Here is a 26,743-nt window from a genome sequence, read left to right as displayed (position 1 = left end):
AGGACTGAAAGATCTTTTCAAGCTTAGGTCTAGAGGTTTCTTCAGACCTGTTTTGCGCATACACAAATGTTATCAGCGTGACCGCATGGAGCCCACGAAGAAAAAAATAGCCTGGTTAATCTATACATTTGTGAATTTTACAGGCAATTGGCTTTTTTTTTTTAAAGTTGGTTGATAAAAAAACAGTGCCTACAACATCTACTTCAGGTACTACCCTACAGAAGGAAAAGCGTGTCTATACATGTTTTACATAAATTGTGAGAATGGAAACAAGGATGGCTGTCCAGAGAAGAGTCTGGATGGCGATGTGGGGAGAAGGGTTGCACAAATATGACACTAGACAGAAGAAGAGACATCAGGATCATGGACAAGCTAGAAAGTCTCCATCTCTTTAAAGGACGATGCCATAATCAAGTGAGATGCACACTCAGGGCTGGAGCCCATCAACCCATTCTGATAGAAGTGTTTTCCTCAAAAGGCAGGTGCCTTCCCATGTCGCAAGATAGTTTCGAGTGGGTAGCCATGTTGGTCTGTAGTAGCAAAACAAAATTTGAGTCCACCAACACTTTAAAGACCAACAAAATTTGTGAAGGTATAAATCTTCACGAGACAAAGTTCATTTCTACAGATCTGTCTGACAAAGTGAGCTCTGTGTCACAAGAGCTTAAACTTGGAAAACATTACTTGGAAGTGCTACTGGACTTGATTAATGTTGCAAGAGGCTCTTCCACCAGTTAAGAGTCCTAATGGAATGGCATCCATGTACTCAACCCCACAGAAGCTATCTAGGTTTTTTTTTAATTATCCTACCCTTCACCCCAAATAGCTCATAGCTGCCTACATTGTTCTCCTTTACCCATTTTATCTTCACAACAACCTTGTGAGCTAAGTTAGGCTGAGAGAAAATGATCATCCAGTGAGCTTTTTGGAATTTGAAATTAGGTCTTCCAGATCCTAGACAGACGTTCTAAACGCACTGTGTTTCAATGGGCAGCTTGGGCAATAGCTGAGCACCAGCGCACATGCCTTTGGAAGATACTGTTCTTTTGTTTCCAAAGAACAGGGGGAAAGCCCTTGAGGTTGCCAGCTCTAGATTCTACACACTTATCCTATGTGTTGATAAAAGTGTCAGTTACCAGCTGCTATTCTTGCTGCTTTTGCGTAGTTTCCATTTTCAATGCATGATATCAACTCACTTCTGTCTTCTAACGTGTGTCTTCGTATAAGCGCTGGTTTGCCTTTCCCACATTTTGGCAGGCTAAAACTACAAGCATTTGAAGAGTTACTAGAAAAATTAATAAAGATCATTATTTTTGATTGTAGGTATTTCTTTGCAGAAAGTTACAAATATGACAGTTTAAGTGTCAGATTTATCATATGGTTACTGATTTATTTATTTTACAGTTTGGCTGCTTATCTGTCTGTATACGCCAGTCTGAACAGATAAAGAAATACTGTGTCAATACCCATTCTGACAGTTCATAAATGAAGTGGGATTATTTTTTAGTTTTGTACACGCTCATTTAACTCAGACATACATTTCACTCCAGTTTTAACCTATATATTTAGTGCTTCAGTTTAGATTTCAATTTAGACTAAAAAGAACACACTTTTACCTTGAGTTACACAAGAGGCTATTACTTGAAGATATACTAGATTCAGATGCACAACGGCGACGAGGTTCTACTTTTCTTCCTGGTGTGTCATCTAACTCTGAGTCTTTACTGCCATCTCCAAAACCATTTGAAAGGCCTGCCCAGTTAAAAGAGAAACACACATGTGATTTGAAAGTTATAAAGCATTATAATTTTCAGATTTTTGTCCAATATACAAATATATACATGTTTCAGAGCCTCTTAATACAAAAGAAACATGTGCAAAAGAGACACTATTAAAAGAAATGTACAAAAATACATAAGACACCCGTGAAGAAATGACAAGATGAAGTCCAAGGGGAAAAAAATGGAGATCACCAGACATGTTAAACAGTACTGTTGTAAAGTAGTATATTTAAGAACCAATTCTGAGAAAAAGTACAAAACCAATGTTACTACTTTGAAAACTTGCCTCGTACAGCTGCAACAGTACAGCTATTTAATATAACACACAAACTGAGAAATCGTGACACTGCACATTGCTTGTTCTACAGCGCTCAGAAGAAAATGAAAAGATGTAGTCAACAACCTCTCAGCCTTTACGTAAATCATCTGAAGAAGACATAAAAGGGCACACTGTGTCCATTAGAGCACCAGAAGTTGCAGAAGCCGTATGCAGGGCCCCCACATAAGTCAACAAGCTACCACTATTGAACAAATCCAAAGCATCAAATGTCTTACAGTAATCAGAACAGTTGGTTTCACTTCATTTTAGTTGTGATATTTTGTCTCAAAATTGAGACCAGGTATAAGGAAACATTTTAGACAGAATTCAACTGGTTACTGGTAAAGATTGCAAATGTGCCACTTCAGGTCATCACTATGTGCTGTATATATGAACCTGAATATTCTTCATTTTTTCCTCCTGTTTCAGAAATGGTGAATAGTGGAAGCACAGAATTATGAATCTTTGAACATCTTGAAGGAGATGCTGTCAAGATTTCATTTCTTAAAAGCAAAGCTTGTGAAAAATTCCAGTCACCTTAAGATGGTTAATCATGCTATGTTCAGGTCATATAGTGGTTAACCTGAGCTACTAGTAGGCTATAAATCTGTGGAAATAAAAATCAGACACAGCCAATTCTAAAATTATATACAGTCAGGGCTTTTTTTCTGGGAAAAGAGGCGGTGGAACTCAAGACCGCACAATGATGTCACTCTGAGTCAGCTGGAACAAGGGGGGGAGTTTTTTTAAAGTTTAAATTACCCTCAGTGAAAATGGTCACATGGCTGGTGGCCCCACCCCCTGCTCTCCAGACGGAGGGGAGTTTAGATTACCCTCCACGCTGCTGAGCGGCACGGAGGGCAATCTAAACTCCCCTCTGTCTGGTGATCAGAGGGTGGGGCCACTGGCCATGTGACCATTTTTAAGAGGTACCGGAACTCCGTTCCACCGCGTTCCCACTGAAAAAAAGCTCTGCGTACAGTACACACAAATCCTAGGGATGATTTCTTACATGACTTGTCCTAAACCCAAATATTCCAGTGTAAGGAAATATTTTAATGTAACATGGAAAAATGAAGTCAATATATGTGGTTCCCCATTATATGAGATATACACGATCATGGGGAGCAGACCCTGGAATATGCTTGGGCACCAGAAAATTGTGATGAGGGAAGCTGTAATAAATGCTTTGTGACATGTTAGCACAGAGGCCTCCTTCGGAATCCCTTTGGTGCTGCTACTTTGAACATTTCCGAAATTCGTAATTGTGCATATGACCATTACTGGTGGAGGGTGCACAAGCAAAGATGTTTCCACGACTCAGATGAGCAAACATGCAGACATTTTAGTGGAAAGTTATTACTGGAAATTAGCAGTTAAAGGACTGAAGCCTTATGCAAATAAGAATTCCCCCCCCCCCCAAACAGAAATTACACTTACAATAATGAACAATTACATAGCTAACACAATCCTAATAAAATTTGGTAAGTTCATAATTTTAGCCATAACCGAAACATGCGCACATGGGGAGTAGCTGCAGGAGGTCGGGCACCACCATCTCTAGGAGGCTAGGAAATCCGATGCCCGGGACTCCTGTATGCCATCTACCAATTATTTTGTTAGCTGCATAGTAGAAACGATATTTGAAACCCAAACAAAACACACGCTGCATTTAAAAACATATTCAACTGAAGTTTCATTCCCTATATTTCCCCAGTACTCCAAGACTTAAAGGCTCTGTGCAGAAATATACACAAATGCACGTACTATAAACGCACAAAAATGAAAGCCAGGCTGTTAGCAATATGCTGTAAACACATACAGTTTTAATGCACCACTTCCAACAGAATAATTATCAACACAGTGATTCACAGGAGACAAGGAATGGTGAAGTGTTCAAGAGTTACCAAAATTTTGAGCAACTTTAGGATCTTTAAAGATTAAACTGTTGAGGAAAAGGAGAAATTGCAAAACTTTACCTCAACCTCTTCCCTATTTTGGCATGCTGACAGATATGTTCTTAAGTCCTAAAAGTGCTTAGTACTCTAGTACTTCCTATGTTTCTTCCTAGTGCAACCCATGAACTGGTATAATGGCCAAACCAGCACACTATGACCAGTACTCTCCCTACAAACCAGAAATTAGGAATCATAGCTGGTTTGGAGGTGAAGCATCAACCATAGCTTGTCACCTTAAGGCTTCACAGCAAACTATGTTTTGTGCTCAAAAACAACCTGAAAGGCAAGCCCCATTTGAGGGAGCAAGGAGGGAAGTCACAAGCTCATTCCAAACCTTCACAGCCATGGTTTTTAGATGACTACATCTTAGATGCTTAATTTAAATAGTCATTTGCCTATTAATTAAATTGTCTTACATAATAACCTGATATGTGGTTTATATGTAAATCATACATAAACAAGGTTGGGGCTTTGGGTTTTGCGAAATTGCTCTTCCTTACACCGTTTCATCTTGTCATATGAATGGTTTATTTCTGCTTCTGTGGCAAACCAACACTTGCCATTACATCCAAACAAGCTTTTAAAATTCAAAACCAGAAACAAATCAGTGTTTGAATTCCTGGTTTGGATGGATGCTGTGAAATATAACATGATTTTCTAGTTCCAATGTAACAGCAAACTATGGTTTTCTATAAAAGTAGAATTCACTTGTTAGCTAGCTGCACATGGAGGGAGGCGGTATATGAAAACTGAGAACTGCTCCAGGTTTATTTACATAGTAGTAATATGTGGTTTGCTGTTATATATGAACTGTGCCATCTTTGCACTCCAACCTGCAAATGGTGAAAGGAAAAAGTTCCTTTGCAAAAAACAAAAACAGGGAAGAATTGTATGCAAAAATTAATGGCTACCAATATGCAAAGTTAAAACAGTAAAGCAATTTTAGCAGGAGAGTTTTCACTATTAATAATAACAACATTCAATTTATATACTGCCCTTCAGGACAACTTAACACCCACTCAGAGTGGTCTGCAAAGTGAGATATAGTATTATCCTCACAACAATCACCCTGTGAGGTGAGTGGGGGTGAGAGAGCTCTGAGAGAGCTGTGACTGACCCAAGGTCACCCAGCTGGCTTCAAGCGGAGGAGGGGGGAATCAAACCCAGTTCTCCAGATTAGAGTCCCGCTGATCTTAACCACTACACCAAACTGGTATTATAGATTTTGTGGAAATATGTATCCATGGAAGCATTAATCTTCAAAAGAAATAAGTAACACAAACCTGTGAAAAAAGTACAGCAGTATTTTGAATTGAGGTGAGGGATGGGAGAAAAGAATAAATCCCTATCAAGTTACACTATTTTATTATTTATTTACTGTATTTATATCATGCTCTTTCCCCCAATGGGGACCCAAAGTGGCTTACATCGTTCTCCTCTCCTCCATTTTATCCTCACAACAACCCTGCGAGGTAGGTTAGGCTGAGAGGGTGTGACTGGTCCAAAGTCACCCAGCAAGCTTCCATGGCAGAGTGGGGATTTGAAGCTGGGCCTCCCAGATCCCAGTCCAACACTCTAACTACATTTTTAAAGTTTTTAAATATAAATAAGGAAATGTATGTAGGTAGAACAGATAATGTCTCCTGACTATACTTCTACACTGATCTCTCAAAAACTTAATGCAGCAGCAAGCAAGCAATCATGAAAGAGCAGAAGATGGAAAAGTGAAGAATTACTACTAGAAGTATGAAAAGTAACACAAAATGTTGCATTAAGGAATTCAATCTCGCTTCCATTTAAGAAGTCACAAAGTTTGCCTGAGTAATTCCTTCTCCGCACAGCTGAACGCAGGAAATGTGTTCATCAAGCAAGAGGAGGCACTCCCCAGATGCCACTTTTTGCCACTCAGTGCTTGTGTACAATGTTTGCATTTCAGTAACTACGATATTGTTGTAGATGCTTATGTTTTATGAAACCAAAAAGTGAGAGAAAAATAGTTACTGTAATTGGTGCACAAATTAAGGGAGTTTAAATTCCGGCCAAGGGACATTATTTGCAGTGGAATGGAGACAGGGAAAGAAACATTCTTAACCAATCAACCCATAAGGAACATTTCTGTGGTAAGAGTCCTGGGGATTGGTAAAACTGCGACAAATTATGTCACATAGATTGTAACATACAACTTTTTAACTTACGGAGATGGGGAAAAATACTGAATGAAGAGCATAGGTTCATATATATCAAAGACTTCCTCCAACAGTGTTCAAGATATTGATTTTGTTTTAAGGATGGCTGGTGTCTCCAACATGATCCAAAATAATTACTTGAAATGTAATTGTCTTTCTGCGTTCCAAAATGATCATAACATTGAATTCCAGTCCGTGTTCAGGATAATAGAAAATAATTAGGATCCAAATAGATAAATACTCAGCATATTAGTTAATATGAGAACCTGGAAGACAGTGAAAAAGCCATTTAGTCTCACTGAAAGGAAAAAGAGCTGTAAATAAATAAGCCATCCTCCCAGCAGTATCCAGAGCAAGATTAGCAAAAGCTAAGCAAACTTTTCACGTATTCTACTACATAGCATAAAATTTAGAAGTGAAAGACTAAAACTGTCTCCACTTTGAATAAACTGCTCATTATTGAAAGCAGTAGCAGCAGAGCCTTCCGGAGCCATTAGTCATAAGAGATACCAAGAATATGGGCTACTTATTTTGCAAGAATTCCTTCCAATGAGAGTAAGATGACCAACTTTATTTAACATAAAAGTTTCTAAAGCTGGCTACGCACTTCAATTCTCGATATGGAAGTCAGCCTGAATAACTTTGAGGATGCCAATAGTGGAGAAAGATACTTGCAAAGAAAGCTCAACAAAGCATCTCACACACCTTAACTTGGAATGTGCACTGTGGATTTGCAGAATCACCTGCTGAGGAGTGTTACAGGGCACTACTGAACCCCTAAGAATCAAGTTTAATTTTCATCACATGGAAACAAAAAGATATCATCATTATTATCAAGTAGACTTGGATTTAACTAATAATTACAAAATAGAGCGGAATGATCACATTTAATCAGGTTTTTAAAATTTGCTTTTGTGTATTTAAAATGTTTGAATCAGGGAAAATTCAGAATGAGCTATCAATGCTGGAAATTTTCAGAATCTATGTACTGGATAACAACTTACTGAGCCTTTAAACAGAAGATCAATGTTTTAGAGATTTGTTTAGAACAGTATACTCATTAGACAATCACTAGGTAGCACTAGGCTTTTTAACGTAATGTTTCTAGTTATTATTAACTGTTTCAAGGGAAAGCAAGTAGGTTCTTCTTTCTTAAACCATTTCAATCTTCCCTCAGTTACATCATTCAGAAACCTACAGAAGCAACTTTGCTTTTTCTCATAAAGATATATCTACAGAACAGATTTATTTTTCGTTGACTGCACTTTCAGTGAAATATTGAAAAATGTAGCATTTTCAGTATTTCTCCTAACTCACAGGATACTGTTTCCAGTTCAGGGGACAGGCTATTACTCTTACATTGCCATCCTTATAATGATACCAGCTAAGTTATAATTCTAATAAATACAATCACAAGGACACTCTGAGAGATCATTTTTGCTGTAAACAGACATCAAAATATTGCATGAATATTAAGGAGCCAGAAAGCGATATCCTTCGCAGTTTTTTTTTAAAAAAAAACTATGAGTGACAATGGCTCTTAATATTCACAATACATTCTACAACACTTCTAATTTGAAAGTCAGGAGACCTGACTGACAAGTTGAAACTTCTTTCACCATGTGCAACCAAATGAGAGTATAGAGGACTAAAAGACTGGTACCTCAAAAAAATAAGACTAGTACTACTACTACAACAAAACATCAAACTCAAGGAGGAAAACATTTGGTCACTGACTGACCAAATATGTTCTATGTTTTATGATGTTCCAACTTGGTTTAACGTAAGAATGTATGCACAAGGCTTTGAACTAATAGCAGCCAATACCATTGCTGCTCTACTTAAACCCTTTGATACTGATATAAACAAAATCAAAGAAAACGTTTCTGAACAAGGACTATAGCCTACTTGTTTTCTCGATTCTGTTATGATTTAACATGCCAACATATGCTAGAAATATAAGATTGATGCTAATATAAGATTGATTCTTGCTGAATTTATGCTTAGTTCATCTTCCACTGAGGACTCCGTAGAGGCACCGTTGAGTAGATAAACTCAGGGTTTATTACGGTCCCATGAGAGAAGTATGAGAAGATGCAGGGAAGCTACAACAACAGGGTTCACTGGATTCTCAAGGAAACAAAAATGTGGGTTCTGTTTGCAAAATGTAGCATTACAAGCTATATTATCAACTAGTAGCTGTGCTCCATCAAAACAAACCCAAATAAATGCTTCCAGTAGATACTCATTTAAACTGTACAGGAACATTTTTCTAAATTCTCTGTGCATTCGGTATATGAGTTCAGAGCAGAAGTGCTGGTCAATGCAATTATCCGGACCAATGTTATGAACTGCAACAAAAAATGAAGCGTGGACACTCAGAAATACAGAATCTTAATCTCTGTGAGTCATATAGCAACCTTCAATAACATATGAGAGTTACAGGAGAGCAAAAAAAATCATCCAAGTATGTGATGCATTCCCAGCAATCCCTGTGAAGAGGCAGGGCACCAGATGCTGCCCATAAACAATCATCCTTGAGAACCATACAGATAATAGACCCATCAACCTAAGACTTTAAACCTACAGATTGGGGGGGGGGGGGGGTGAGAGGAAGGTGGAGGCAAAACCAGTGATGCTAAATGACAGCAATCATGTTAGCAAACTCAAGCAGCTCGCTCGTTAAAGCCCATGATGTGATAATCAAAAATTTAAACTGACACTGATAACCCAGCCCCAAGTTAAATCGGTTCTAAATCTGCAGTGGTTATTTATTTTTGGATCCAGTTCAAAGTGTGTGCATGTGCACACACACATCCTACCTGCAGGATTAGATTAGATTTTGTAGTTCACCTGGATGTACACTGTGCAGATTAGGTTAGCACAAATTGAACAGATGTATATGACTGACTGTTAGACAGTCTTTTTTTGATTCACTAGCTGCTTTTGGCTGTAATGGATGGATTCAGAACAAGGATTTCTGAAGAGGAATTCACCAGTTATAAACCGTCAGTTGTATTATAATGATAAACACTACCATTTATAAACAACTTGAGGGGTATAAAGAAACGAGAGTGCACCAGCAACTAACTACATTTTGCATTTCATGAATGAATTTTGTATACACTGATAAAATTTCACAATGTATAAACATCTTGCTTGTTTACCTTTACTTGACAAATGTGACTGTATATATAGACACTGAAATCAAAATAAAATGTTATGATGCATGCATTTTCCTTAAAAAAAACACACACAAAAAAAACAGTCCAAGTTTATCACATGAAAATATCGACAAGAACCCTGAGAAGTTTCAGTCAGGATCACCACATATTTCCGACATCCAGAAATTCTCCATGTGCGCTCCAACATCTATATCAAATGCTCAATTGAGTGATCCTTCTCTGTTTTTTTAAATACAGAAACCCTTGAGCACGTAGAAATTGATAAGCACATCCAGCTTACCTGTGCCCTTAGCAATGGTGTGGATCAAGATACATTATTTTAGACCAAACAAAGTAATTAAGCAGCTGTTTTACCTGTGAACTCTAGAGGGCTTCTACCTCTTTTCCAATTAATATTAGATAAGCAGGATTTTCATTGGAGTTGTAATTTAAACTTTAGGGCACAAGTGCCCATCACACTGAGGCTGTTGCCAGAAATTACACAACCAAAGAAGAAATGGTTACAAGTTACATATTGGAAAGTTATTTTATCAAGCTGTCTTCTGAATGGACATTAGATTATTTTACTTACAACTAAATACAAAGCACACAATATGCAAGGTAATATATGGACAGCAAACATTAAAACGTGACTAGCAGGAAGGAACAGAAGAAATACCTGTATTTTCATGTGTTTAAAAAAGGAGCAGACATACCAGAACTGCATGCACTACCCCTGCCCCCCACCCCTTCATATCAAGTTAGACAACATGGATAAAACAAATTCACTAGTGACAGATGGTAACACGTTGTTAAATGTACAATGTTTTAGATTTATATACTCAATTTAATGCAAACATGTTTTAATATTAAATGTGCCATTTATCCATGTTGTCTCTGAAAATAAATACGCCAGCAAACATTTACCTGTATCCAAACGCTTTACAGGGGACTCATCATCCACCTCAGAATCTCCACATGCACTCCTTGATCTTTTCCTGGGCTGCAGTAGTGTCTCCAACCTTGGAAGGACTACAGACAAAAAGGTTTTGGTCCCTAGCTGTGGAGAAGTTGGCTGGGTTTCAGTGTTCTTTGCAGACTTTTGGGGGCTTACACTTTTCGATTTGCAGAAGAGAACAGATGTACGTCTGTTTACATCAGTTGATGACTCAGCTACAGCAGAAACGGTCGACTCACTGAGATTATTGTCAAGTAAGTGTTCTGGAGTGTGTCCATTTATTTCTTTCTGAATGGAAGTACTATACAATTCATTGTCAAATTTTACTCTTTTGTAAAGCTTATTCTGCTCTGGATTGAGTTCTACTGGTTTGAGGGTTGGTGGCTCTGAATTAGTCTCCGAGTTTGAAGGAAGAGGTAATGCATCTGATGGTTCAAGTTTAGGGGGAGATTTATCTCCTGAAAAAATTAATAAAGTTGGATTTTTGAAAACTGATAGTTATAAGAGCTACTACATAAAACTTAGTATCAAATACGTAGCCCACAATAAGTATTGTTGTTTGATACAGAGTATACCACCTTACATATATAGACTTTAAACAAATCTATCCTAGTTAATGCCTGGGTTTACATGGGGAATACAGCGGGCATTGAAAAGATCTGCTAGAATTCTCAACACATTTAATCAACCAGTAAGCCACCCCAGAATGAGAGGGCTTACTTGTGTTGTAGAATGTGAAGGGTTGAGTAAAAAATTTAAGCCTCAAAAATACTATTATTTCTCATATTAGATAGTATTTCATAATTTGATGTTTATTAAAGCACTTACTGTTCAGTAAGATGCATATATATATACACACACACACAATATATCCATCTTACTCATTTAAACCTTTTTCTGTTGGTTATTTTTTACATTTGTACTCTTAAGTTACAAAAATTAAGAGGGAATTATAACGTTTCCCTAAATTAATATATTTGGGAAGCACTGAAGAGCATCTTTATCATTATGGCTACCATTTTTAGTTCAGCAAAAGTTACACTTAGGCTTGATTCAGATATAACAGCACACTGTGCTTTGCTCTTACCCAGGAAAACCTGGCAGGAGTTTTAGGCTCACTTCACTGCAACCTCTGCCCCCGGCCCCCCACAATGTGATTAGTCAAAAATGCAATAGTTACTTTCATTTTCAGACCAAATCACAGACCAAATTACATCCTAACAGAAAAAAAACCCTACGGTCAGTGTAAGGGGGAGAAAGAACAGTGAAGCTGATGCTCCGTCAAGATTTGTTCAGACAGTGAGAAAGCGCGGTTTGCCACGACATTTGAACCAAGCCTTACTGTTTTGCGGTAAGTACTTAGCAGAAAACTTTACAGGCTATTTGAAAGAATATCTGAAAAACCACTGGTTCCACTTTCCCCACACTATTTATTTCAAGGCTAATTGCGATGTTCTTTACAACAATTCCGTGCTAGTAAGAATGCCTGCTATTTGTTTTTTTTAAAAAACCCTACAATGTCTATTAAAAATACCTCTTAATAATCTACATAAAATGTCCACTAATGACATACCAACTGAAGAGGCAAACAGAACATACACTTCTATGAAAATGTTATGTTCAGCATCTTCAACGGCCAGTATCACGTGGGTGGTTCTCTGAAGTCAGCCACCCAAACCCTCCTTGAACGTATCTCCCATTGAACCTGGTTTCTCCTCTTATAAATTTTTCTCCTACCTCACTGAAAAAATTAGGGTTTTTTTTATTAAAAAAAAAAAGTCTAAATGCTAGTTAAAGAAACTGACAAACCCATGTTATTCTATCCATACCTTATCCTTTCAATTTTCTTTTACAGAGGTTCAATTTAAGAAATCACGAATAAAATTGATTTTAAACAAAATCAGTTGGGCACTGCTGAGGATCATTATTTAGAAATATTATTTTGAAAGGGGGATTACATGGCGAATATCTGATTTGATAAATATTTCCAAACAAAGAGAAACGTGGTGGAAGACAGCTGCTTGTAGTTAATATATGTAGTAAATTCAGACAAGTCAAGATGGCTACCTGATATGCCCCTACCCTAAATGGTAAATTTTGCCACAGGAATATCAGGAGCAGTTCCCAATGTGGTAGAAGGGAGCAGCTGCTGCTTAAAAAAAAAAAGACAGAAGCCCTGCCATGCAAATGTAACACTTTCATACACTTCCTATACAAGGTAACTGCTGGATAAGAATGGAAAGCAACGCTCTGCTTTGTAGCCATATTAGTTTATTTTCATTTCCATGATCTCCTATTGCTGCCAATCATAGGTCTCTTTCAAGTTAGTCTATAATCACTGGAGTTATTTACAGTTGAGACTGAATGTATGTGTGTATGCAACACAAATATGTGCACATACACAAACACACGTAAGCTACAGATGACAAAATGCTTTCTGACAAGTTAAAGCATTATTTTATTTTAGTTTATTCAGGATATCTCCACTTCTAAGTTCTCTTATTCAACGTGAAATCATTTGGAGCTTCACCACTAGCCTCAAACTGGTAGAAATTCAGCACAGTTATATGTGCATTTTTCAAAACTTACAATCTGTACACTATGCTGCCAGCATGCAATTTGATTCTGTGCAGGCTTACTCAGAAGCAAGTATGGCTGTGTTCAACTGGACCTACTTCCAAGTAAGCGTACATAGATTCCAGCCCTAGTGTTACTTTAATTCAAACACTAAGATGGCCTTAGTGCACCTGGGCAAAAAGAGTGGCAGAAGAAAATCACTGAAAAGAAACTAAGCATTTCCATTATTGCAATTAGATTTTACATAACTTTTTAGAACTCCCAGGCTTCCAATTAACACTAAATAAGCACCCCACCCGAAAGAAACCTTGACTGTGCTGATTACTATCACTTTTTGGTAATACTAGTGTAACCAGCAAAGCTCTTACCTTCTTCTTCACCTTCTTGTTCTAATACTGCATTTTCTTCTTCGAAACTTCCAATACCTGATTCAGTCTGAGGGGCCTGATGATGTTGCTGACTTATCTTGCAGCGGATCATATTAATCTCCTTCTTTAAAAGCTTTGCTCGCTTGCTTCTAGACCCACTGGATTTCATTGCACAGGTAAGGTCCAGCTTCTCTAACAATTCTCTCAGCTGTTCTTCCAGAGACATGTGCACTCTGTTAGCAGGATTCAGTAACCTATCCACTGAAGTTAAAACACAGGCATTTAACATTTTTTTTTCACAGCATTAAAAACACAGCTTAAAACAGGACAAAAATGCTGCAGTGGGAATATCCAAATTGCAGGATTCTATTCTGTCACTGCAACTGATGCAAAGCAGGCACAAAACTGCCGGCAATAGTTAAAGCAGGTTTCTATATTAAAGTAATGAGGAACACTCATGTAGTTTCTTTCCTACTTCTCTCTCTAGCCTCTTGCTACAGGGTTGGGCTAGCACAGTATTACAACCTCCTTTGTCACAAGCTATTCAGGTGTGCTGCTAGTACACCTCCTGCTTAAACTTCCTGCTGCCTTGTGCAATGTAAACTTACTGCTGGAGCTGCGATATAAAGAGCTACTGTTTATTGCTCTAAAATAAATAGATGACTGCTGAACCTTTCCTCAGAAATCTTCTAAGAGTGATTGTCCTCACTACTACATGACATCTTACATCAAATTGGAAAGAAACAAGACATGTTTTCTTACAGAAAATTAGCGACTATATTGGCTAACTTTCAGGTTTAACAGCAAGCTGGGAATATTCTCAATTATTTTTCTGTAAGCAAAATAGACCCTTTTTCTTTTAGCCACTACTCCTAGGAGCTGCTTCTACAACCACCATCTTCTAACCCATCTTGTTAACATTCTTCTTGACAGATCCTTGATATTGAATTTGTTTGACTTTCTAGCTCTGTAGCTAAGATTATACTTAAAACCACAGGCCAGAAACTGCACAGTTTTAAGCCTTGTCAGTCCTTAAAATCTCATGAGAAGATCTTGTGAGAAACTGCACAGAAGAAGCACTTTTTCCAATAAAGTCACTGTAGAGATTATTTTAAATAAAGCCACTTTCAGAGCTCCCATGAATACATGGCCTTTTAATGGAAGCAATGGGGGGCACCTACTACAAGTTTAGGAAGAATCTAGTGTACTTGCCCCGATTGGTATACCTAGCTGAAATCAATTTTTTTTTTAAAAAAGGCCCAGCTGAACATTACAATGCAAATGAGAAACAGAGAAACAACAAATCTCCACAACAAACAGAACAAATGGAAAGTTGTGGAACATGCACCGATTTTAAAATATTAAAAAAACCCAAACTCCATAAACAATGAACAGCAAAGCTAATATTGGGAAAGACTCACAAAAAACATGAGAAATCTGCATACACTAGCATCTATCTTGTGGTGTCATCCTTCTCTCTCTTGAAACGTTCTGCCTTCTTTCTATTACAAATGGAATGGCAATGCCTAGAAGACTACTCAACTTTATTGTAGCATAAGTGTTTGAGAGCCACAGCTTTCTTCATCAGATGCATCTGACATATAGAGCTGGAGTTCTCAAAATCTTATGCTGCAATAAAGTTGGTTAGTCTTAAAGGTGCTACTGGACTCTTTACTATTTTGCAACTACAGATTAACATGGTTAACTCCTCTGGATCAACGCCTAGAAGGGAGAACTAAGGAAAGGTTTTTCACAGTCCACTGCTTCATCCTATGAAGCACCTTAAACCTCAACAGCCACAGTCCTTTCGAACTATATGACAAGTTGCCTTTAATCACATAGCAATTTCAAAATCAAGCTGTAAAGCAGCACGAAGGGAGGTACTACTGTACAGTGGAAAACATATCCAACCTTTGCCACATGTCTCAAAGTGCTCATTTAATATGTACATAGGACTTGCAAATAAGGACAAACCCATCCATTATGTTCAAACCACTTAGTGTCCTTACCATCTTCCCAAGTGAAAGGTGGAGGAGATTCAAGTTTAGGCCGTTCAGGTAAGTGCATTCCAGTTTCATTATTATAGCCAATTGCCTCAGCATCTCGTCTAGCTTGTCTCAGAACAACTCCTCCTTGATCTCTTAACCGCACAGCAGCTCTATAGAATATTGTGTCCTTCGCATTGTATTTCATACAGTTATCAATGATCAGGTTGAAGTCCTCTTCAAACTCAGTGAGATTTTTATACCCTTGGGCATCTAACCGTTTTCTCATGGTAGAGAAATCCATGGGATATTTAATGTGATCCAAATAATCCGGAACCTAAAGCACAAGTTTGAGAAGGACATGAGAATTTTGTTTTTCTTCTTTATGTCTTAACTAATACATTACAAATCACCACTTCCAACTTGCAAAATGACAACGAACGTGAACTATTAATGGAAAGTAACAGCTGCTTAATTTCTCCACAAATAAATCCACAGACAAATTAATGACATGCATACAAATATGTAACTTGCCGTCTCCTGATAACCTGGAGCATTGCTTTCCAAACCTCTCTACTACCCTCCCTTCTACCAATAAAAATTAACACAATATATAACCTCCAAAATAATGTGGAAATGCATTTCCACTGAGATTTCTAAATCTCAGCATCAGGGTTTTTAATGGTGCATGGAAGCGAGGGGATAGGAGATAGGATTAGGTGAGTCCATTCTACCAGCTCATGATTTTTTGTATCCAACCACTGGTCAGTTTTTCAGAACAAGGAAACTGAAAATTATACTGCACAATGCTAGTGAACTACATAATCTGTACTGGAAATAGTAACATTTCACCTCTTTAAGATTAACTGGTTGGGCAAAAATGCGAGCGGAATCCTTTTCTTGTAGCTGATCCAGTACTGACCGCAGCAGCACAGTAAAAGGAGTTAACTGAAGCTCCAGGGCAACCTGTTCCACTTTGATCTAAATAAAAGAGAGAGAAAAAAGTCAACGTGCATATACAAGTACATACTACACGCACACAAAAGACCCAAAAACGAAGGGTTAACATACCAGCCTTAAAACTGAATGCCACAAAAAAATGTAATCACAAGTAAATCCCACTGAGATTGGTGGTACATACTTCCAATGGTGTGTAAGACTGCAACCACAGATATGCAGTAAGAACAGAATTTGTTCTGTTCCAGATGTACAGCTTAATTATAAAATACTGTGTGAATCTGGCAATGCTAAGAAATGCAGCCCTTAGAACAAAGGTGTCTTTACAAGAGAAAAAACATACTACATTACAATACGAGCAGGATGATTTTTCTTTTAAAAAATTGAGAGTTTTAACATATTTGGTTGTTGTGGGTTTTCCAGGCTGTATTCCAGGCTGAAGATGCCAGCCACAGCTGCTGGCGAAACGTCAGGAACTACAATGCCAAGACCACGGCAATACAGCCCGGAAAACCCACAACAACCATCATTCTCCGGCCGTGAAAGCCTTCGACAATACATTTAACATATTTCATCACACATACAAAAAGGATTTACCCTATAATGTACAAAATCAATGACTCATTGTACGCTCAAGATTTTAAATTTAGCCAAAGTTTGGATGGAAAGTACAAATGTAATTTAAATTGAACTATTAGATGCATTAATGGTGGTCATCTCTTAACTGTGGTAGGACAGGATCTCACAATCCCTTGACATACCATCAACTATAGTTGAAACTGAATATTTAAAACCAGGCCCAAGCTAGTGTCAATGCTTGCTTAACCACAGTTAAAGTAAGGAGTGAGATCTGTGCCAGAGCCAAGAGCAGTTACTTGCTGCTCCACAACTGCTCTCCTAATTTATCATGCTTCCATCTTCTGCATGCCCAGATACTATGGAACAGGTGAGTTGAGAAAAGCATTCACAAATAGAATTTAAAAACTGCTATCTATTCTGCCTCGGAGTATTCAGCTAGCGATTTAAAACTCTACTAAGAAGTTATGCGTGTACCTGCTCTCTTTTTAATTTTTCTCGTTTTCGTATAAGTTCTATCAACAATCGTGCTCTCTCAAGATCATGGCGTAGCCTTTGCCAGTACTTCAACTTCTCCTTTAAAGCTTGTGTTTCTTCATCATCTTCCCTCTTAAAAATGGAAAGGGAAAAAAATACCATTAATATTACAGTATTATATGCTGTTCTACTGCAAAAACTGATCAGTCAGATTAGATCATGTAGTTATTCAATATGAAATATTCATTATATAATAAGTGGCTCAACTATGCTTCAGAACATACATACCTGTTGTGTGTTTCTTTGCGACTGCAAACTGGATTGTAGTCTTCTTAACAGAGGAACGCCATTTCTGGACAGCCTTTTTAGTAACCAGTAACTGTGCACTCTTTCAACAAATTGTTTCTTCCGCTGAATGGCAACCTGATTCATAATTTTATTTAATCTAAAGCATGTAAAAAACAAAAAAATATATCATTATTTGTAACAGCAAGGAAAGATTTCTTGTTCTAACAGAGACTGTGAATGATACGGTCTACTTTGGAGTGCCTACAGACTTTAGATTTTTTGTTTTCAATGGCAAACTCTCATGTCATATTATAAACTGCTTTTGAAACTTCTCTCCATTTCAAGAAATTCGCCTGTGGTGGGGGTGCTGTCTATGAAGAAAATCCAAATCTGTCTTAGGTAAACAGAACTAGTTGCATGATTCTTTTGATACTATGAACAATTGTGCAGATCGCGCAAAATCCAAAGAGAAATATGATTTAAGAGTTACTTGGTGACTCATTAGGAATAGTCCAAAAAATTGGGTTGGATCCAAAGACCCCTAACTGAGATGCCCTCTGACAGAAGTAGATTTTCCTCCAATAAAGACTATCACTTAGCATAAGAGAGGTTTTGGTCCCCAAAGTCACAATATGATCAAATGTATTCTAACTCCGTAGAAATGACATGCAGAATTAATTTTTGTGATGTTTACTACTGCATATTTTATCGAATATTTCCTGGCTAAGTGATATAAAACTAAACAACAATCTATTGCGGACCATCCAGTAACAAAGCCTGATTGATCAGGGCCTAGGATCTTTTCAGAAGTTCACCCAATCTAGTAATTTTTGTAATAACAAGGAAACAGTTTCCCTAAAGAAGACAAAAGGCTAACTGGATGGTAATTGGTGGGATTATCCTTATCACCTTTTTTATGGATAGAGACTATAATTGGAATAATTCCACTATAATTCCACTTGGAATTATACTAGTTTTATTTATTACTGAGAAAACTGGGCCAACATAGTGTTCTACCAAGCAATGTTATGCTGGTACAGCTCAATAGGGATCAAATCTGGACCAGGTACTTTCCCAGTTTTTATTTTGCCAAGGAGTTCTTAAATTTTGGCAAGCAAAACCTGAGGCCAAGGGGGTAATCCCTCAGGATTTTCTTTTATATGATTAACAGGTGCTGCTGAAGAATAAAGTATAGAAAAACGAAATTCCCAAACTTTGGAAGAAATACAAAAGGGAGCTGTTACTTTAGCACTAAACACAGGTGTTACCAATGACCAAAATTCATTAGGGTCATTACTAGGGGTGTGTGTTTCGGGTTTCCGATTCGATCTGTAAAGATTTGGGATTCCCGAATCGGAGCCAGCATGCTGGCCTCGATTTGGAAATCCAGAATCAAAGCTTCCCAAAGCATTCGGGTTGCTTCGGGGCCTCAAGGGTCTGCAGGTTGTAACTCTCTCTAAACTTCCTATTTGATACTGAATACGCTTTTTCAAATGCCTACATTCATTATCAAACCAATTGTCATGAAAATCTAAGCTCTTAGCTGAACAGGATGATCTAGAAAAAAATAGGTTTTAAAGAATTCAGTAGTTTAACCAGTATTTCTATAGAAGTTTTTGATCCCTGAGTTTTATATAGCTCCTCTATAAGACTTCTACAACTAAGAGAAGATATAAAGGCGTTAACTTTTATCTCCACTGATAGAGGCCAGTGAACTGGCCTCATTGACACACAGTCTTGGGCAAACAGAATGTCATGCTCTAAGGCAAATGGTCACTGGCATAAAAGTCCTCTACCTACAAACTGCTCATCCAAGCGACCAAGTATGGTGAAACACAAGTCAATCAGATTAGCTTCTCTTATAGAAATACACATACATTCTCCCCTATCCTCTATGTTCCTGCACCCATTCAATATCATCAATCTTTCTTTTATAACAAAACAGCCCCAGTGTTTACTTTCATATCCAGGGACTCCCTTTATTTAATAAACAATGTACACATTTTGCTACTGGAGTTATGCAGTGCCACTTTGGAAAGAAGTTCACAAGAGTTACTAGCTGATATGCTCCCTTAGTTATGTATATTTTTAAAATTTACTTATTTGTGCAAAGAAAAAACAAAAACAATAAAAAACAACGGTAGCAAATTTCTATATAGGTTTCTGTAAAAGGTCTCCAAATATCTAAAAGTAAATCAATACACAGTTGTCAACTATATGCGATATGTTCAAATGCTATAAGGTTATAAGGTCCACAATTCAATGAATTACAGGAAACAGGCTTTTATTTTTCCAATACTTTTAGTGACTGTCAGGGCATGTTCCATAAAACAGGCAAATAGTTTAAAAGTACATAAACATGCTCAAAATTAAATAAGTATTCTAACACAAAATTAATATGAATAACGACTTCCTCCTAAAAGGACCTAATAATTGGACTTGTCCAAAGAATATGCTCAAGAGATGCATTTTTTAAGTTACAACATCAACAAATGGACAATGTACTTACTTCTTGGCTGAAAAGAAGCTGTGATCTCCAATTTACCCTGAACATAATTTTTTGTTGTGTAAGCTGAAACTAAAGGCCCAGAGAAGCAACAGGTATAAGACTTAAAAACCATGTCCCATTGCTTTGGCAGAACCGGATGATTTAGCTCACTGTTCCATTCATCTCTGAGACTCTGCATATTGCATTTATTAACTGACAATGTATTTATAAACAAATAATGTAGGGTTCATTTTCTGTGTTGAACCAGTTTCCAAAAGTGGGGGAAGAGTCTGAAACACTGAAGCTGCAGGCCCATATTTAAATACCAACAAGTGTTGCAACTGTAAATATTGCCGTTCAGCAAAAGTTATATATTGACACACTAACTTTTTGAAAGAAAAGATCTGACTCCCTTCCAATTTGCAAATGCATTCCAGCTTCCTGACCTGCTCACATATAATTCTTAACTAATATATGGGGCCAGAAAGTTGACTATGTACAAGTCTGACCATGTAATAGAACGTTTGATTCATCTAAGCCCCAGCGGATGCATCTAGTTCCTTAAGCTACTTCTTCCTTTGTGATACGCATCAAAATAAAAGGATTCCACAGGAGATGTTGGTATATGGAGGTTCCTGGACCAGACAGCTAGATATTTTTGGAGAAAAAAATACTATAGCTGAGTAAAAAAATTAGTATTATGGCTTGACCCTGCTTTATCTAACACAGTGTTCAAAGGATATCTAACAGCACAACCATATGCAGAGTTATTCCAGTATAAGCCAACTAAAACCAATGCACGAAAGACGGGATTGCACTCTTAGTATTATCAATACTATGCAAAGAGATTAACATAGTAAGTGGGATCTAAAGGTCTCCACGCAGAGTACTGAGTGAACACAAGGCTTTTCTCACTACCTATTCTGACTGCAGAACTTCGTGTCCCCAAAAGCTGCTTTCAAAGATTGGGATACGTTGTTTTAAAAAAAATAACACCATTTCAACATGAGTAAACTTTCAAAGTTTCAACAATCCAAGTATTTAAGTCGTTCTGAACTATTAATATAGATTTACAGGGGAATCCAAAACATCTTACTCAGAGGCAGGGCTTTTTTTCAGGGGGAACGCGGGGGAACGGAGTTCCGGAACCTCTTGAAAATGGTCACATGGCTGGTGGCCCCGCCCCCTGATCTCCAGACAGAGGGGAGTTGAGATTGCCCTACGCGCCGCCGAGCGGCGCGGAGGGCAATCTAAACTCCCCTCTGTCTGGAGTTCAGGGGGCGGGGCCACCAGCCATGTGACTATTTTCAACGAGAGCAACCCACTGAGTTCCACCACCTCTTTTCCCAGAAAAAAAGCCCTGCTCAGAGGTAAGTTTATCTGGGATCAATGAGACTTGCTGAATAAAGACGCTTAAAACTGGAGTCTTAGTAGAGGAATCCCTACGTTTGAATGCTACTGAATGCTACCAATTTTGCTTAATCTCTTCAATAAGAATATGAACAACTCTAAATCATGAATCTATTCTCTCAGTAGGGAATAAAGGAACATGTTGGCTATTCTGTTCTTAGCGTTTTGCATTACTCGATTAATTTCAGCGAGTGTTTCAATAGGACGAAATATTACATTCCTGAAGATGGCAGTGGTGGATAGAGGGAGGGGGAGAACTGTTGACATTATCCAGAACTCTTATTTATGGAACATTTCCTGAAGTAGGAAACAATAAGTGATGTTACCACAATCTGAAAGTTATGTTTAGCAGCCAATTAACACATTCAGGAATTCTAAAACGGATTGCGTGGGTGAGTGAGAATGAATCATAAACCTTGCTGTTTGTGATTACCTAAAGGATGAGTACTGTCACTGGTAGTATTCTTTCATCCCATCAAGGTCAGTTTACTGTTAGTTTCCATGTCATATAGCAAATTCTATTTGTACAGCAACACCAGCGCTCAGCAAAAAGGAATTGCTAAACTCATCAAAGCTGATGGATAGCAAACAGGGAGGTGGGGTGGGGTGTGTGTTAGCTATGAGACAAGATCACACTGGAGCAGTTCTCTGTTCACCAGCTCTTGCACTAAATCCCACAGAGAAGTTCCTATCTCTATATTGGGGAATAATGAGCAGCTTTGACATATACAATAGTCTATGGAAAAACAGTATGAGAATGAGTACTCAATCTTGGTATATTTAAACACCATTAAAACATACAAATCCTATGACAAAGTGTACTGTATCCAAAGGCCAATTTTCAATTTACTTGATAATTAATGTGTAAATGGCTATATTTTAGAAAAGGGAACATCCATTTTTTTTAAAAAAAATAATATGTAAAGGGCATATGTGTCCAACCCTAAAAAAAAAAAAAAACAGGTAGACATCACATTTTTGATGCAATTTTCACATGTCAAAATAAGCTGTTCTGAAATAAATTTTTATCATGTGACATCCATCAGTCATCCAAGCAATTCCTGCCTTCAAAAGCTCAAACCCCAATAACACACAAGCATTTGAAAATAAGGTACTTCATGAAGGAAGACCATTTTTGACTGGAGGTACCAATAAGCTGAACTTAAACCTACATGTGGGACCAACAATTAAGACTGTGAAAGCCCTTCCCTCTTTTGTCTCCAAGAGAGGTTCAGCATGTAATGTCCAAAAGTATTCTTTATATGATGTACAAAACAGACCATCTTCTTTCGAGAAAAGTTCATATAAGTGTATCAAATGAAATAAGCTGACATATGCCCACAACAACATAGCGAATGCATTTATCTTTAATAAATGTCCTTACCTCTGAGGAGGGATACATGGGGCAGACACTGCAGGCATAACTGTACAAGGTTCAGTTGCTGCTTTCTTGGACTTTTTAGCCTTTTTCTTGACTTTTGACGCAGACCTTGTTTTGGCTGAGCCCTCTTTTCTGTATAGACCATTTTTCAGTTCAGCTTCTCCATAAATATTCAGAGGTCTCCGAATAGAACCTGGTGGTGTATGTACATCACAATAAGCAGTCTTTTTTACTGAGAACGTTGTTCCACTGCCTGTCAGCTCTTTCACTGGTTCCATTTTCATATATAAACCAGCTTTCTGAGCACATGTAACATGGAATGCTGTGTAGCAATTTGCTTTGTGGCACTGAATACAGGCACCAACACCTTTCTGTTTGCAGAGGTAGCATGTTAATTTCCATCGTGCAGGGGGAATGTTCCTGACTCCATCTATTGGCTCAATAAAAACGGTATTGGCAAATCCAACTTCTGGAATCCAAAGAGCACACACAACATGTCCCCACCGATCATCATCAGTCTTTTTAAAGGCACCTCCTTTGTTTGGGCACAGTACACAGTCTACAGGCCGTGAACGGGACTGCAGACACTGTCTGCAGAGCCACTGGCCCTCAGGTATATATGGCACCCCGTAACACTCCTGATGCACTGCTAAGTTGCACATATCACAAAAAAGAATTACGTTACTGTTCTGACACTCTCCATCCATGCAAATACAACAAACCGCATCTTCATCAATTAAAGACTGATGTTCACCCTGTTTTTGAATCTCACAGTAAGACTCTTTTTCAAAACGGTCCATAAGAAATTCAAACATATTTTGTGATACAACAGAGACTCCATCACTCTTTCGCTTCTCATTAATTATTTCTAACCATGCATAATCTTCTTCATCCATATCATACTCCACTTCGTTATCAAGTTCTTCCGAAGACTTCTCAATGAATTTGTAGTAAGCTGGAGGCCTTCGAGGAGCAGAAGGTGGACTGTACTCAACAATATGCACTTTGGGTTCTGGAAGAATACTTGCTGTAGATGGAATGCCATGTGCACTTGGAAGAGCTTCATTTTTCTTTTTAATTTTGTTGTTTCTATGCCGCTTGGTTCTCAAAAAAATTGGCGGTCTCTCACTATTTTCTTTATTGCTGTTGCATTCACTCAATTCTTGGGCTGTAAGATCATCTTCTAATATAACCTCCAAGGGCTCAAAGATACTGATTCTATGCAATCGACCTTCGATTTCTATTTCTACCATTCTTTGAGCTTGAGCATAGGTCAAGGTTTCTCTTGTAGGAGAGTGTTTAATACTGCAGGGAGAAGAAGAGTGCCTTGCTGAAGATACTCGATGACATCTTCCTTTCCTCCTCATTTGGTACTGATTATCTGAAAATAGAACCATAATTAAGATAAAGTTCTCTTTTAAAGTTAAAACAAAAAATATAAAAACTAGTTTAATAATCTAACTTCCTTCTTACCCTCCCCCATTTAATACTGTTACCTATAACTCTCAAATGAATTCAAAGTATTTTAAACCAAACAGCATTTTAAGAAGGTCACATTAAGAATTCCATACTTCTTTGTAACTAAAAGAAACTGTACGTCATTTTAAAAATACAAAAAAACCACCCATTACCTTAGAGCAGAAATACATGCTTTGATATTGAAAAAAAGTTCTGAAATCAAAAAAAGAGTAACAATAGTACTACAGTTATTGATACCCTTTGGGAAAAGATTGTGTGTAAAGATCCAAATTATTCAGTCAGAGCAAATAACCTACATTGTTCCTGAACTACTCTAAAAATTATGTTAAAGTTTAAAGTATGACACATTTATTCAACATTTCTTATAGCTAAATAATAGTTTTTCTACTTATTCACACCTTACATATTGCGTAGACAATACACATTTCTGAAACCAAATGAGTAAAAACAAGAGTAACAGCATCTAAAATTATGTTCATTAGGAACTAAAATAGGAAAACAAATATCCTAAGTCTTACATCAGAGAGCACTATATTTATACTTTGCTTTCTCCTAGTAGTATATGAAAAACAGAGGAAATATGAATAATAAGATAAACAGTCACTTTTACTCTTTTGTTACAGAACATGATCAAGGCAACTTATAACCATTATTGAGGGGAGGGGTTAAACTTCAGCCCAAAGTATGTATTTAATAATACATTTACAACACTGTATTTAACCTCATAAATTGTTAATCATTATTTTGCAAAATAGTATGACAAATTTATTTGTTATTTACAGTCCACCTTTGATTCTGTTTGTGCCCAAACAATAATAAATGACTCATCAAGCATGTTATTTAATAATTTGTGTCACAATCATTATTTTTACTGTATACATTTTGAAACATTCTCAGAAGCAATCAACATTTAAAGGTGCAGTACTGTATAGTATAAGTTGGGCAGCTACACTACACTGTTAAGGAAACAATTCTAGACAAAGAGCAAAGTTGGAACAGAAACAAAGATTTATTTACAAAAAATAAGTTGTAAAAAGATTTAGTGTAGAATGAATATCAAGCACTGGCTTGCCCCCCCGCCCATGCTGGGGAGGAAGCCCTTCCATTCGTAGGGGGAAAGGGAAACAGAAGCTACCAAATAAGCTTTCCAACTGCAGGGCCCTTTAACCTTCAGAAACAGATTTTCAGAGAGATGGGAATCAAGGAGCATACTCATTGTACCCCACCTATGAAAATTTATGTCCATTTTTCACATTGACTTTCTTTGTATGCTTTATAATATATTTGAAATTTTTACACCTTGAAATCAGGGAAAAGAAACCAGAATGGCAGCAGGGAATATGTTCCGTGGGAATTAAAAGTTATACACATTGGCATGTGTTAGGGGACCGAGAGAAAGATGGCCATGAATATAACCCCTGGAAATTCTTCCCCTTCCCCCACTTGCTAAAAGCATCCAACCATAACTGCTGTTTCAAACCATGACAGCTAGAAATTTGATAAAAAGAAGCCATAAACTTGTTTCAAAAATATGAACTGGGCATGTCATCAGTTTCCATGAAGGATTCACTGCACTGCAAAATACAGTCCAGTAACAGGATAACTTTTAACTGAATAGGACAGAAAGAAGAGTAAACCGGGTTCTGTTTTCTACACATCCAAAAGAAATGTGTGCCAAAATGCACTGCTGGTAATTAAAACAAATTTTGGATAATCTACAGATTTCATTCTGGATTTGTAGACCTATTAACATTATTTCTCACATTTTCAGTTTTATGCTTCATATCACAAGTAACAAAACTTGTTACAAATCAAAAGTAGATTTTCTTTTATGCAGAATGTAAAACATTTAATCTACTGCTCCTGGATTTCACCACCCCTACTCAAGACAAGACAGTCTTTGTAGCATAAGCTTTCGAGAACCACAGTTCTCCTTATCAGATGCATCTGACAAAGAGAGCTGTGGTTCTCAAAAGCTTATGCTACAAATAAGTTGGTTGGTCTTAAAGGTGCTACTGGACTCTTTACTAATATTGTACTGCCATTGTTATTAGTTTTATGAATCCTTTAAAATGGAAATTTGTCCAAAGGAAAATAAAGCACAGATGGAAAAAACACTGTGGGTGAAATATAGAGCCTCTGTGACCTGAAGCTATGTGCTTGAAAAGAAGAGGGCAACAGTTTGTTTCCTTGCATTGTGTATCCAGGCTCATCTTAATTAGTGGTGTGATTATAGATAGATCTGCTTTGCAATAAGGCAACAAAACTGAGTGAAAAGTTAAAGAGTTAAAGTACAACAGACTGATTCAAGAACAAGGCAGATGTTGTGAAGGATCCAATATGCTGCTAAAGAGGCAGCAGGGGGAAGGTACAAGAAAAAGCAAGACCCAA

At 37.5% G+C, this 26,743-nt stretch overlaps 1 protein-coding gene across 5 annotated transcripts in view; it reads right to left on the bottom strand.

The window, feature by feature from the left end:
* Window positions 1-26,743, bottom strand: part of BRD1 (bromodomain containing 1) — a 51,796-nt gene that overhangs the window by 19,668 nt on the left and 5,385 nt on the right. Inside the window, exons 2-10 of one of the 5 annotated variants that reach the window (XM_054988085.1) lie at window positions 22,877-24,254; window positions 17,595-17,751; window positions 17,307-17,438; window positions 16,149-16,277; window positions 15,321-15,633; window positions 13,312-13,572; window positions 10,336-10,824; window positions 1,617-1,752; window positions 1,137-1,285 (exon numbers count right to left, since the gene is read on the bottom strand). In XM_054988085.1, coding sequence (XP_054844060.1) covers window positions 1,137-1,285; window positions 1,617-1,752; window positions 10,336-10,824; window positions 13,312-13,572; window positions 15,321-15,633; window positions 16,149-16,277; window positions 17,307-17,438; window positions 17,595-17,751; window positions 22,877-24,240 — 3,130 coding nt within the window. In that variant the 5' untranslated portion in view covers window positions 24,241-24,254. The remainder of the gene's footprint in view (window positions 1-1,136; window positions 1,286-1,616; window positions 1,753-10,335; window positions 10,825-13,311; window positions 13,573-15,320; window positions 15,634-16,148; window positions 16,278-17,306; window positions 17,439-17,594; window positions 17,752-22,876; window positions 24,255-26,743) is intronic. The other 4 variants (XM_054988087.1, XM_054988086.1, XM_054988089.1 and 1 more) reach the window with 4 other exon arrangements.

The sequence above is a fragment of the Eublepharis macularius genome, chromosome 9, assembly GCF_028583425.1.
Source record: "Eublepharis macularius isolate TG4126 chromosome 9, MPM_Emac_v1.0, whole genome shotgun sequence".
NCBI lineage: Eukaryota > Metazoa > Chordata > Lepidosauria > Squamata > Eublepharidae > Eublepharis > Eublepharis macularius.
The sequence above is the reverse complement of the archived record's forward strand: the minus strand, read 5'-3'. Positions and strand labels throughout refer to the sequence as shown.